Consider the following 11,921-nt stretch of genomic DNA (forward strand, 5'->3'; position numbering starts at 1 on the left):
TTGCCCTTGTTCTTTAAACGCTCGTAAACACTCTAGTAGGCACAATTCTGGACGGATTTTGACAAAATTGGGTGAAAGTGTTCTTAATCACCCAAGGATAAACCCTATTGAAAATCGGAAAAATCGCCAAATTTTTAGTATGAGTTATTGTCTTTGTTCATGAAAACGCGTACAATTTTTAGCTCATAAATACTCTAGAAGGCGCAATTCTTGACGAATTTTGACGAAACTTGTTGTGAGTGTTCGTTATCACCCAAGGATGAACCCTATTGATAGTAAGAAGAATCTAAATATATTTAGTAAGTTTATATATGCCTGTTTATGTGTGCTGTTCCTGTTACCCTTGAGCTAGTTACAGATATCACTGTTAAAAAGTTCCTGTTAGCTTTTTGTAGGATTTAAGCACATTGTGTTCGCAATAATTTCTGCTTAGACAATACAAAAACATTCCAGTAAAGAACTTCAAAGGTGTTACTTGGAACTGTGGTGGGCTGATTATTATGAACTACAAGGTTTAGGGTTGAAGATTATTTATTTGTGACTGATAACATCTACAATATCTTGCGAGACAACTTCTCTCAGACTATTAAAACTGAGAACTATCTTTTCAATGATGGTGTTATCCCAAGACCCAGATGGCCAGTCGGAAACTGGAAAACTAAAAACTGGAAAACTATATGACTCCAAAACTAAAAAGCTCTCGCTTCAACAAGATTCAATTGTTTTTATAAGGCCCAAAAGCAATAAGTATATTCTGATTAGTTCAAACTTAAGCACACCTGTCCTGGAGGCATGTTTGAATTTGACATATTTTCGATGAACGGTTTTTGAGATGTTGCCCTTGACTTAGAACGCCTTGAAATTTGTTAAAAATTGTTCTTGAGCAGGATTGAAGCTACAGTTTTTAACCGATTCTGATGAAACTTGGTGTGATCATTGGAATTGATAAGATCTCGGACAAGTTCTAACTTGATGCATTTTCGATGAACGGTTCTTGAGTTATTGCCCTTGACTTTGTTAAAACGCATCGAAATTTGTTAAAAATAGTTCGTGAGCAGGATTGAAGCTACAGTTTTCAACCGATTCTGATGAAACTTGGTGTAATCATTGGAATTGATAAGATCTCGGACAAGTTCTAACTTGACGCATTTTCGATGAACGGTTTTTGAGTTATTGCCCTTGACTTTGTAAAAACACGTCAAAATTTGTTAAAAATAGTTCGTGAGCAGGATTGAAGCTACAGTTTTCAACCGATTCTGATGAAACTTGGGGTAATCATTGGAATTGATAAGATCTCGGACAAGTTCTAACTTGACGCATTTTCGATGAACGGTTTTTGAGTTATTGCCCTTGACTTTGTAAAAACGCCTCAAAATTTGTTCAAAATAGTTCGTGAGCAGGATTGACGCTACAGTTTTCAACCGATTCTGATGAAACTTGGTGTGATCATTGGAATTGATAAGATCTCGGACAATTTCTAATTTGACGCATTTTCGATGAACGGTTTTTGAGTTATTGCCCTTGACTTTGTAAATACGCGTCAATATTTGTTAAAAATAGTTCGTGAGCAGGATTGAAGCTACAGTTTTCAACCGATTCTGATGAAACTTGGTGTGATCATTGGAATTGATAAGATCTCAGACAAGTTCTAACTTGACCCTTTTTTGATGAACGGTTTTTGAGTTATTGCCCTTGACTTTGTTAAAACGTGTTGAAATTTGTTAAAAATAGTTTGTGAGCAGGATTGACGCTACAGTTTTCAACCGATTCTGATGAAACTTGTTGTGATCATTGGAATTGATAAGATCTCGGACAAGTTCTAACTTGATGCATTTTTGATGAACGGTTTTCGACTTATTACCCTTGACTTTGTAAAAACGCGTCAAAATTTGTTTGTTAGCACAATAGAAGCTACAGTTTTCAACCGATTCTGATGAAACTTGCTGTGATCATCGAAATTGATAAGATCTCGGACAAGTTCTAACTTGACGCATTTTCGATGAAATGTTTTTGAGTTAATGCCATTAACTTACGAAAAACGCGTCAAAATTTGTTTGTGAGCACAATAGAAGATACAGTTTTCAACCGATTCTGATGAAACTGGGTGTGATCATTGGAATTGATAAGATCTCGGACAAGTTCTAACAAGAGATATTTTTGATGAACATTTTTTGAGTTATTGCCCTTGACTTTGTAAACACGCGTCAAAAGTTGTTTTTTGCCCTTGATTAGAGCTGTGTGATTTAATTGTTTGTTGTATTTGGGTTATTGATATTGATTTTAAAAAACTTTTTGGAATTACTCAGCATAAATAATTTCTTCAATATGAGAAAATTCGTACTTTAGTCACTAAAGACTGTTTTATTATTTCTGACAGCTGCCAGTGGGCGTATGTTATCTTGCAACGCAAGCTATCTTTTTTTCTACTATGACTTTAAAATGCAAAGTTTCGCCGCCGTGTCAGGTCGTGGGGGGAGCGGGGGATTCAAGTGTTTTTGGTATCGTTGGATACTACAATCGAATGGAAGCAGATCTTTGAATTTTTAATTTGTTTTTCTTCCGTCTCAGCTATAATTACAACTTGCATTTATTCAATTTTCCATTATTATTATGTTTTCAGAGAAGGCAATAACTGTAGCAGATCCTTGTTTGGCTATCAACAAAAAAGCTGATCCCTATGACAGTGATAATGATTCTCAGAGTCTGTATATGTCTCTAGATGTATTAGCACAGGTGGCAACAGCAACTTTGGAGAAAGATCCCAGATTTGATCATAAGAAGTTGCCTTTAGTACCCAAAAAGGTAGGTTGAAAAAGTTTATTATAAATATATTGGTTTTGATCATAATTGTTCAAGCTTAAAATAGTTAAAGCTAAACTTTCATCAAACCATTATTTTTTTATCCGGAGACATCACACAGGTATTTGGGCATAAATTGTTTAGTTCAGTCATTGTACAAAATAAAATGGTTTTAGTGGGATTCAGTTCTACACGACTGTATGTGACATACACAGAGTCATTTACTATTTGAATAAGAATTTTTGGGGTTAAAATGATTGAAAAAATTGTGATTGAAAGTCAAATTTCTAACCAATTTTTGCTAAAAGGCATTTTAGCCCCATTTAAGAGATTAACACAAAAGTTCAACTAATAATGCTTGAAAGCGACAACTTCTGGGATTAAATGATCAATTATATTCAAACAGATGATAGAATTAGAATAAGTTGGCATTTTGACTGAAATCAACTGAATAAGATAACCTTAAAGGTAGAACTATTGAGTCTATTATATAGTTAGGCTGCAACACCTAAATGTGTAAATGAAAATATTTTGATATTCCCGCCGATAAGTTTGCTAATGTTTGTAAAAATGTAAGCAGGTTGATCATAGATTCCTTAAAACTGTCAGAGGTGTCTTTGTTTTATTGATACTCTACAAAGTTCCACGTAAAAAAGGCCAAAATTATCAGGGTAACTAATTAGCCATCTAATTCCAATTGAATAACCTGTATCTATTTGTTCTGTTTGCTACTCTGGAGCACTCCGTATCACTTATTCACGAAAATGTTTTTTCTTACTCCGAACTCTCCGCTCATAAAGAACAGCGCAAAGAGCTCTCAGAGTTTGTCCATTTTGCCCCGAACCCATGTGCAGGCTTAGTCGGAAAAAGACTGCATAAACATGGCGACCAAAAAGATAGTAATATTATTTCATGATTCACGTCCCTAGATTGTACAATACAAATCCTTGGTTGTGTTTGGTAGTTTATCTCGAATTGTCGATGACATGACTCAAAATTCGCCCGTTGAGGCCCAACAGCTAGAGGATTTCAGATGGCATCCGATGAATTTTCAACATTAAGAGGGCATTTAACTTTTTATATGCCCACATTATAATGTGTTTGATTAAATCAAATTAGATATTTGGTACGATTTGACACGGAGATTTGACACAGATTGGCGACCGCCTTTGATATACTGAAAATTTATGAGGGAAGTGGGCGTATTTCGCTAGGCAACCACTTGTTAAGTAAGACCCTTCACAGGCCCCAGGGAGGATTGCGCAATCTAATTTGATGTGAAAATCATACTTGAAAAATGAAAACATGACACAATTTCTTGTGCACACAAAGAAAAGGGGGCTTAAAATTGATCGTGCAGATACATCACGATTATTTTTATCCAACACATGGTTGTGTCGGACTCCATTCTAGTTAATACTCTGCAGATTCGACAGAGAGGTCTCTGCAGAAAGCAAAGAGAATACACCCGAAGACACATTATCTTTGTAATATTATTCATTGCTTGATAAAGACCAGACAACACTGGTCGAAACGTCGCTCAAATAAAATTAGTAATTGTAATCCATAAGAATTTTTTCATTATATTTATAGAAAGTGCTAAATGTTGCAGCCTTATTATATAGTGAGCTTGCAATATAAAATATCCTGTCCAACTAACTAGCAACCTTTGATGTTGAGTATATAAAATTAGATGAAATTACATAAGAATTATGCAAATCATTTGTTCAATGTATACTATATATCGGTTTCGGTAGTGTTAAATTAAGAAAACTATTTGGCAAATTGGTGTTTTTAATGAGTTATCATGTATTCTTAGTCATTGTGGGACTTTGCGGAAGCATCAGTTTGTTATCCAAATGTCAATTTTTTTTTTTTTTTAGTCCGAACAGATTACCTGAGTATATGCCTCTAAGGATTTAATTTATCAAAGCTACCATGCACTGTCATTGTCATCTGCCTTACTTCAGTAGGTAGCTTAGCTTAGGCTTATCGTGTCTATTACTATTGACTCACCTTGCAGTAATTGATTTTGTAGGCCGAGAGCTCGTCCACTCTCTCTTGGGGGTTACCTATGGACAAAAACGGTCGGAAAAGCTGTTTCTTTCAGCCAGTTACACCTGGGTGCATATCAAAGAAACAAAACGGTCATGTTAACTTCGATGTCTGGCGGTAGAAAATGTTTTTCACACTCGACTTTATTTGTTGAGAAGTGAAACGTATCCACTGTCCAACTCGTACAGATGTTGTGGAGCCATCCGTCAGTCAGTGCTCACTTTTGTAGATTCTTAGTGGGGTCTGGTATTCCGAAGTAGCTTATGTCTTTGTTTTTCTTCTTATTGTTCAGGCATCACCAAGCTTGACATTCCGCCATTTTGATATTCTATCTATGACGTGACGTGATGTCACGTGACTTTCCTGACAAAGATGGCGGCCCCAGGTATTGGAATTTATTGATTTTAATTTGATATATTAGACAAAATAAAATAATAACAACAACAAAAACGTTTACAATATGTTTATTGCTTTCAAGTTTATCACAATTTTACAAAGCTTATTATTCCTTTAAGCCACTTTGTCATAGAAGTTCAGTTGTTTCAGCTTCATAATTCAAAAAAAGGAACAGGTTTTGGAAATGCAAGATTTTCAATTTTTGACCTTGACCTTTGATGACCTTGACTATCAGTTGATGCTTTCATATTTGACCTCGTACAACTGCTTCTAGTTTTATAGCTGTCCAAAAACAGCCAAATTCGCAACTTTGGACTGCTTTAGCTCGTGACCTAATTAAATCAGAGGGTTAATTTTTGTGGATGTTGAATGTACACATCGTGCTCTTTCCAGTGATATATAACACTAGTTTTTTAATGCAAAATTGAAAATCTTATTTATTGAAATTTCAGTGTTTTTTACAATATTTTCGCTTCTTTGATCTGGGTGTATGTATATCTTATGATCTATTTGGTGTAGAAGCTTGGAATGCGGACCTCAACGAGACATTTTAAATATGAATTAAGTTCGAATTTGAGCTATTTTCGACCGTTAGAAGCAGAGTTATTGTCTTTGCCCCAAAATCTTGAATATGCAATTACTCTCTTAGTTTTCAACCGATTTTGATGAAACTTAAATTGATGTTTCGTTTTTACAATCTGCATGCCTTGAAGGGCGTATATGGCTGTGGTCCACTATCTTTAGTTTACCTTGGATGTTCGAGGACGAAATAAAAAAAATAAAAAATTGACCTCCTGAAATTTATTTTATATTATCCTTTACTACCTAAAAATATCAGTAGCGATCGAGGGAATAAAAAAAAAAAAAAAATTACAAACAAAAAGCAATAGGTAAAGTTTTAAAAAAGCTGTTTATGTTGGACTAGAAGATTTTGATCATATGTACATGCTGTAAAGTAGGCTTAAAGCATTTTAAATGAGTGTTTATGTAACATGAAACTTGCCCAGCTATGCATTTTCATAAATTTTATGATATTTGCATATGAGTGAAGTTCTTTTTTAATTAACATAAATCCATGCACCCTTACTATATAGGAGGGATTTCAAGGTCAGACTCATTGAGTTGACTTAAGATACAGGTTTTCCAAGTTTGTCCTGGCAACTGTGGAGCCTCCAACAAAAATACTGTCACATCTGTCACCCCTTGTGCAGGCAGCAAATGTCACTGGCAGTAAATGAGTAATATGTAAGATGCCGTATGACTCCAATTTTGGTCAAGCATTTGTTGGGTGACTATTTGCCTGATTGTGTTGGTTTCTGAAGATGATATTGGACCAACGAAGACTTTAAAAAGGACTTTTGGGCCTAGCTGAAAGGCTAAACACAACCAAATCGCCCGTGACATCTTTCCAGTAGAAAGGCTTGATTTTTCCCAGTTAAGAGCCGTGTGCAAATAAGACTTATCCGACCGAAAAAATAAAGGGGGTTTTGTTTTTTATTTCCAAGACATACATGTATGGAATGTTACCGGTCAGCGGGAACTACACAAATAAAAAAAAACCTGCAAATGAAATTTTATTTTTTTCATTTAACAAAAAGTAACGTCAGCGGATCTGTTAATGAAGTAAAAAAAAAAAATTTCCTAACTTACATATAGTACATTTTGTTCAAAACTGGACCTTGTACACAATTACCTCACCCTCGTGGCCAGTTGGTGTTAAAAAAAAGAACAAGGTTACATATTTTCAGTTTTTGACCTTTACCTTTGATGACCTTAACCTTTGTAGGATCGAAGGTCATTGACTTTCAGTAAAGATTAATACCTTCATATTTGACGTTTAACGTCAACTTCCAGTTTTATACTGTTTGTATTTTCAAAGTTTGATGACTGATATCTAGTGATCCTGACCTTAAATGACCTTCCTCTTAACAAGGTCAAAGGTCATTGATCTTGGCACTCTACTGATACTTTCATATTTGATGTCTGACTTCTACTTCCGCTTTCACCACCTTCCAAATTTTTCAAAACTTTTGACTGCTTTAGCACGTGACCTTATTGGCTAAGAACGTTGATTTTTTCAGATTCTCTAGCAAATTTGCACAGTCCCACTCAGTACCACAACTGGTTCAAGTAGCTTTATGTTCTGAATGCATATAATTAAGAGTTTTAACTAATCATAAATGCTCATGTATGAAAGTCTGGATAAAAAAAGACTTTTTGACCTTTATTAATCGGTCACTAGTTTCAATTCTGCTGGTAATTCTCTTCTAATTTAGCTAATTATGAATCAATTATGGACATGTGAGACAAACTGGTATTTTTCAAAGTCATTAGAATACCTCTACGTTCTATTCATATAAGTATTAGCATTTTCACTTTATTAAATGAAAATAAGGGAACCCATCTTTAAAGTATTTCATATATAACTCAAAACAGTGAACTTTCAATCAAAAATTGTGTATGGAATTGAATGAAATTGTGTATGAAATTGAATGAATCACACTGCATAATTTGTTTTCTCCATTACTAGATCAGTCCAATACCAGCAGTGAAGGTTCACCTCAACAAAAAAATTCACCAAAAATCTATCGAAATTTTATTAATACTGGGAGTCCCAGTTTGTTATCGAAATGTCAATTCTTTTTTTTTCTCTTATGTCTTTATTACACGCAATCTATTCTTTCAAATGATATATAACACTTGGCATTTTGATTGAAATTGCGCTTTTTAGAATTTGAAAATTTTGTATTGACTTCTATAGTAACTATGCCAAGTGTTATATATCATTTGAAAGAATAGCTTGCGTGTAATAAGGACATAAGAGAAATTTTCACGTATGTAAATTAGGTCACGCTCTTCAAAGTTCAAAATCGCGATTTTCAATTGGCTGTAGAACCGGAAGTTAACGATGCACAGCAAAAGTGAAGGTATCAACTTTTGTTCAGGTCAAAAGGTCAACAAAGGTCAAATAAAAGTAATATGAGTCTTTGAAGTTTCGAAAATTGAAAATTTTTAAAATTGTTAAACCTATTCCCTTTTTTAAAGTAAAGAACGCAAACAACTGTTATTGTTATGCTCATGTATGAAAGTCTAGATAAAAAAATACTTTTTGACTGGTATTTTTCAAAGTCAATTTTCAATTGGCTGTAGAACCGAAAGTTAACGATGCACAACAAAAGTGAAGATATTATCGGATATATCTCGTAATGGACAACAACTTTTGTTCAGGTCAAAAGGTCAACAAAGGTCAAATTAAAGTAATATGAGCCTTTGAAGTTTCGAAAATTGCTGTTTTTGGACGTCTGCAAAACCGGAAGTATATATTGGAAATCAAAGAAAGAATGGTCCATGCAAAGGTCAAGGTCATTTATGTAATAGATCAAAAATGAAAATTTTTTAAAATTGTTAAACCTATTCCCTTTTTTAAAGTAAAGAACGCAAACAACTGTAATCTTATCACAAATTGTCCTATGCAGTGATCTATTTTCATGCAAAATTTCTAGGGTGACAATTGCAAACTATCCGAGTTGTAACAAATGCAAATATTTCAGGTAACGGTATATGCACACCGGATGTGCCACGCCTATTTCAAAAATTTCAATTTGTCTGTGATGACGTGTACATTGTTAAATAATGTTCAAAATTTCAAGTGTTTACAATCATTAGATCATGAGATATTCGTAGTTAAAAGTTTTTTTTAAGGCAACAGTGACTGTCGGTAGATTATAGACACCGTGAATTTACGCACAGTTACTATAGAAGTCAGTACAAAATTTTCAATTTTTAAAATGCCCAATTTTGATCAGAATGTCAAGTGTGATATATCACCAAAAGGAAATTTCATGTACTCAAAGAATATATAAGAATTTTTGTCGTATGTTAATCAGGTCACGTGACAGAGTTCTTCAAAGTTAAAAATCGCGATTTTCCAATGGCTGTAGAACCGGAAATTAACGATGCACAACAAAAGTGGGGATATAATCGGATAGATCTCGTAAGAGGCAACAACTTTTGTTCAGGTCACAAGGTCACCAAAGGTCAAAGTCACTAGATATGAGCCTTAATAGTTTTGACAATTACTGAAAACATAAAACCGGAAAAATACAAAGCCAAAATTCAAAAATCGGCTTCCCATGTTTCGTTAGCAATCGATTGTAGTTTACATAAACATCAAATTTACGCACATCCAATTTTACCCTGAGGAGCCATTTTGAGTTTTATAAAAATGAGTCATATCAAGATGGCGTCTTACATAATACTTCCGGGTCAAATTTTGTCATTCCAAAATCTTCACGGGGACAATTATAACTAATTACAAAAAGAATTTTTCAAATATCTACAAAATTCCGGAAGTTGAAATTTGAAGTTTTAAGGCGAATGACGTCAAAACCGGAAGTGATATCTAAATTTTGAAAGCATATTTTTGTTCTCAATCAAAATGTTTATCTTCATGTAAATTTTCAGATCGATTGCAATAAAATTGTGGAAGTTTAAAAAATGCTTTAAATAAAATCTCCAAAAGTCAGCGACAAAAGTCAAAATTTGAAATTTCTTAAATTGCTATCTTTTAGGCAATAGTTTAAAGTAATGAACAAAACAAAAATTATGTTCAAAATAGATTCAGAATAATAGCAGGTATTGGAAAGACGTAATGAATGGTTAAAGTCCTACGTCATTTCCGGTTAGGCAAAGATGCGTCATTTTACATTTAAACAATAGCGACACATTAAGTATAAGAGATAATGATGTCAGGTAATCTGTGGTATGTGCAGTTTTGGCTGGGGAGCGTGACCAGAAGTAGACAAAAAAAAAAAATAAAAAATAGTCATTTCGAAAACAAAGAACGCACTGCAACTATTTGGGACAATAATTGATAGTTACATTTTGTTTGGGCCTTTTACTTTAAAAAAGAGAATAGGTTTTACAATTTATAAAATTTTGATATTTGGTCTTTACAAGGTCAAAGGTCATTGATCTATGATGTCCATTCATACTTTTATCTTTGATGTCCGACATATATTTCCGCTTTAAAAGACGTCCCAAAACAGCAATTTTCAACACTTTTAAGGCATATATCTCTTTTATTTGACCTTTGTTGACCTCTTGACCGTAAAACAAGTTATTATACTTTACGAGAATTTTCCAAACATAGTTTCAATTTTGTTGTGCGAATTGAACTTTTAACTTGACAGCTATTTGAAAACTTGGCACCTTTTGTACCGAATGGTATCAAATTCATGTGTCTTTTCACTACCAAACGTTCAACGGTTTAAACGATTTTTTTATTATTGAATGTTTACATGCTTTTCTTTCCGGTAAGAAATCCCATTGTGACTATAAAATACAACGTTTTATCGATGTATCAGGTTGGATGCGCACCGCTTCGGTACCGTTATCACATTTCAATTTTTTTTTTTTTTAATTTTTACACACCTTCCTGAGTCTATAGTAGTTGCAGCAACCATTCAACATTCACGAACCTTAGATATAGGCAACAATGTGCATAAATATATTTTGGAACTTTTTTGCAAAACCGGAAGGGTCAAGTTCAATATGTGCAAGAATAGATAATCGGATCTAGAAGTCGTATTTTTGGGTCGATTTTCTTTGGGTTTGCATTTTTAGAATCTACTGACAAACATTAGTACTTTAAAAATTTCAAAAATCGAAAATTTGTCGCAGACATTTTTTTTGCCAAATTTTGCCTTTTTTTCAACTTTTTTGCTTTTTGTCTGATTAATCTAAAAAAAATGAGCAAAGACAGTTCAAGAAAGTAAACAAAACTGTACAGTTAAATTTTCAACTTCACTTCGGGTTTAAACAGGAAATCGATTTTCACTTCCTGTTGAATAACTTCCGGTGTACTTTGTATCAGTCAAAACAATTCATGCTGATGCATAGACAAAGTTATGACAAAAAAACATAGAAAAAAAGATCTGGACCAGATGTCAAACTTTGTCTGCCATTTTGATTTTTCTGAAATAATGCGATTTTTATTCAGACAAAACGGCTCATCCGATTTGAATGATTTTGGTGTCAAATGTAAAAATGTGTTTTTATAGCCAAATTTGCAACTTTGGACTGCTCTAGCACGTGACCTAATTAACCTAGAGGGTTAATTTTTTTGGATTCTCAATGTGCTTTTCATGCTCTTTCAAGTGATTTATAACAATCGTTTTTTAATGCAAAAGTGAAATTCGTGATTTTTTCAAATTGTGATGTTTTACAATATTTATGTCTCTTTGATCTTGGTGTATGTATATCTTATGACCTATTTGATGTAGAACATTGAAATTTGGAACACAATTAAACAATTTGAATATGATTTCACTTATGACAGAAAAGTTGAGATGGGCGTGGCACATCCGGGTTGAATTACTAATTGTTTACATTTTGGGACAGGGGCATAACTCGCATAGGCTACATTTGTTCAAAAAGGAACTTTGCACACAATTACCTCATTATTTTGGCCAGTTTGTGTTAATAGCTCAGTTGTTTCAGCTTTATATTTCCAAAAAAGGAACAGGTTTTAAAATTTCCATATTTTCAATTTTGGCCTTTATTGACTTTAGTTGACCTATATCTTTTGACTTGTATGATGTAGAAGCTTTAAATTTGGAACACAACATAACATTCAGAATATCAATTAAATTATGCCAAAAAAAATGAGG

General features: G+C 33.6%; 1 protein-coding gene across 1 annotated transcript; it reads left to right on the plus strand.

Moving 5' to 3' along the window:
- Positions 1–259: 259 nt before the first annotated feature.
- On the plus strand, positions 260–5,804 carry LOTGIDRAFT_155067 (hypothetical protein; the record flags this gene model as incomplete). Its single annotated transcript, XM_009065573.1, has 3 exons — positions 260–299; positions 2,621–2,802; positions 5,703–5,804. The coding sequence occupies 3 exons, from the start codon at positions 260–262 to the stop codon at positions 5,802–5,804; spliced, it is 324 nt and encodes a 107-aa protein (XP_009063821.1).
- Between the last annotated feature and the right edge of the window lie 6,117 nt (positions 5,805–11,921).

This window comes from Lottia gigantea, assembly GCF_000327385.1.
Source record: "Lottia gigantea unplaced genomic scaffold LOTGIsca_7, whole genome shotgun sequence".
Taxonomy (NCBI): Eukaryota; Metazoa; Mollusca; class Gastropoda; family Lottiidae; genus Lottia; species Lottia gigantea.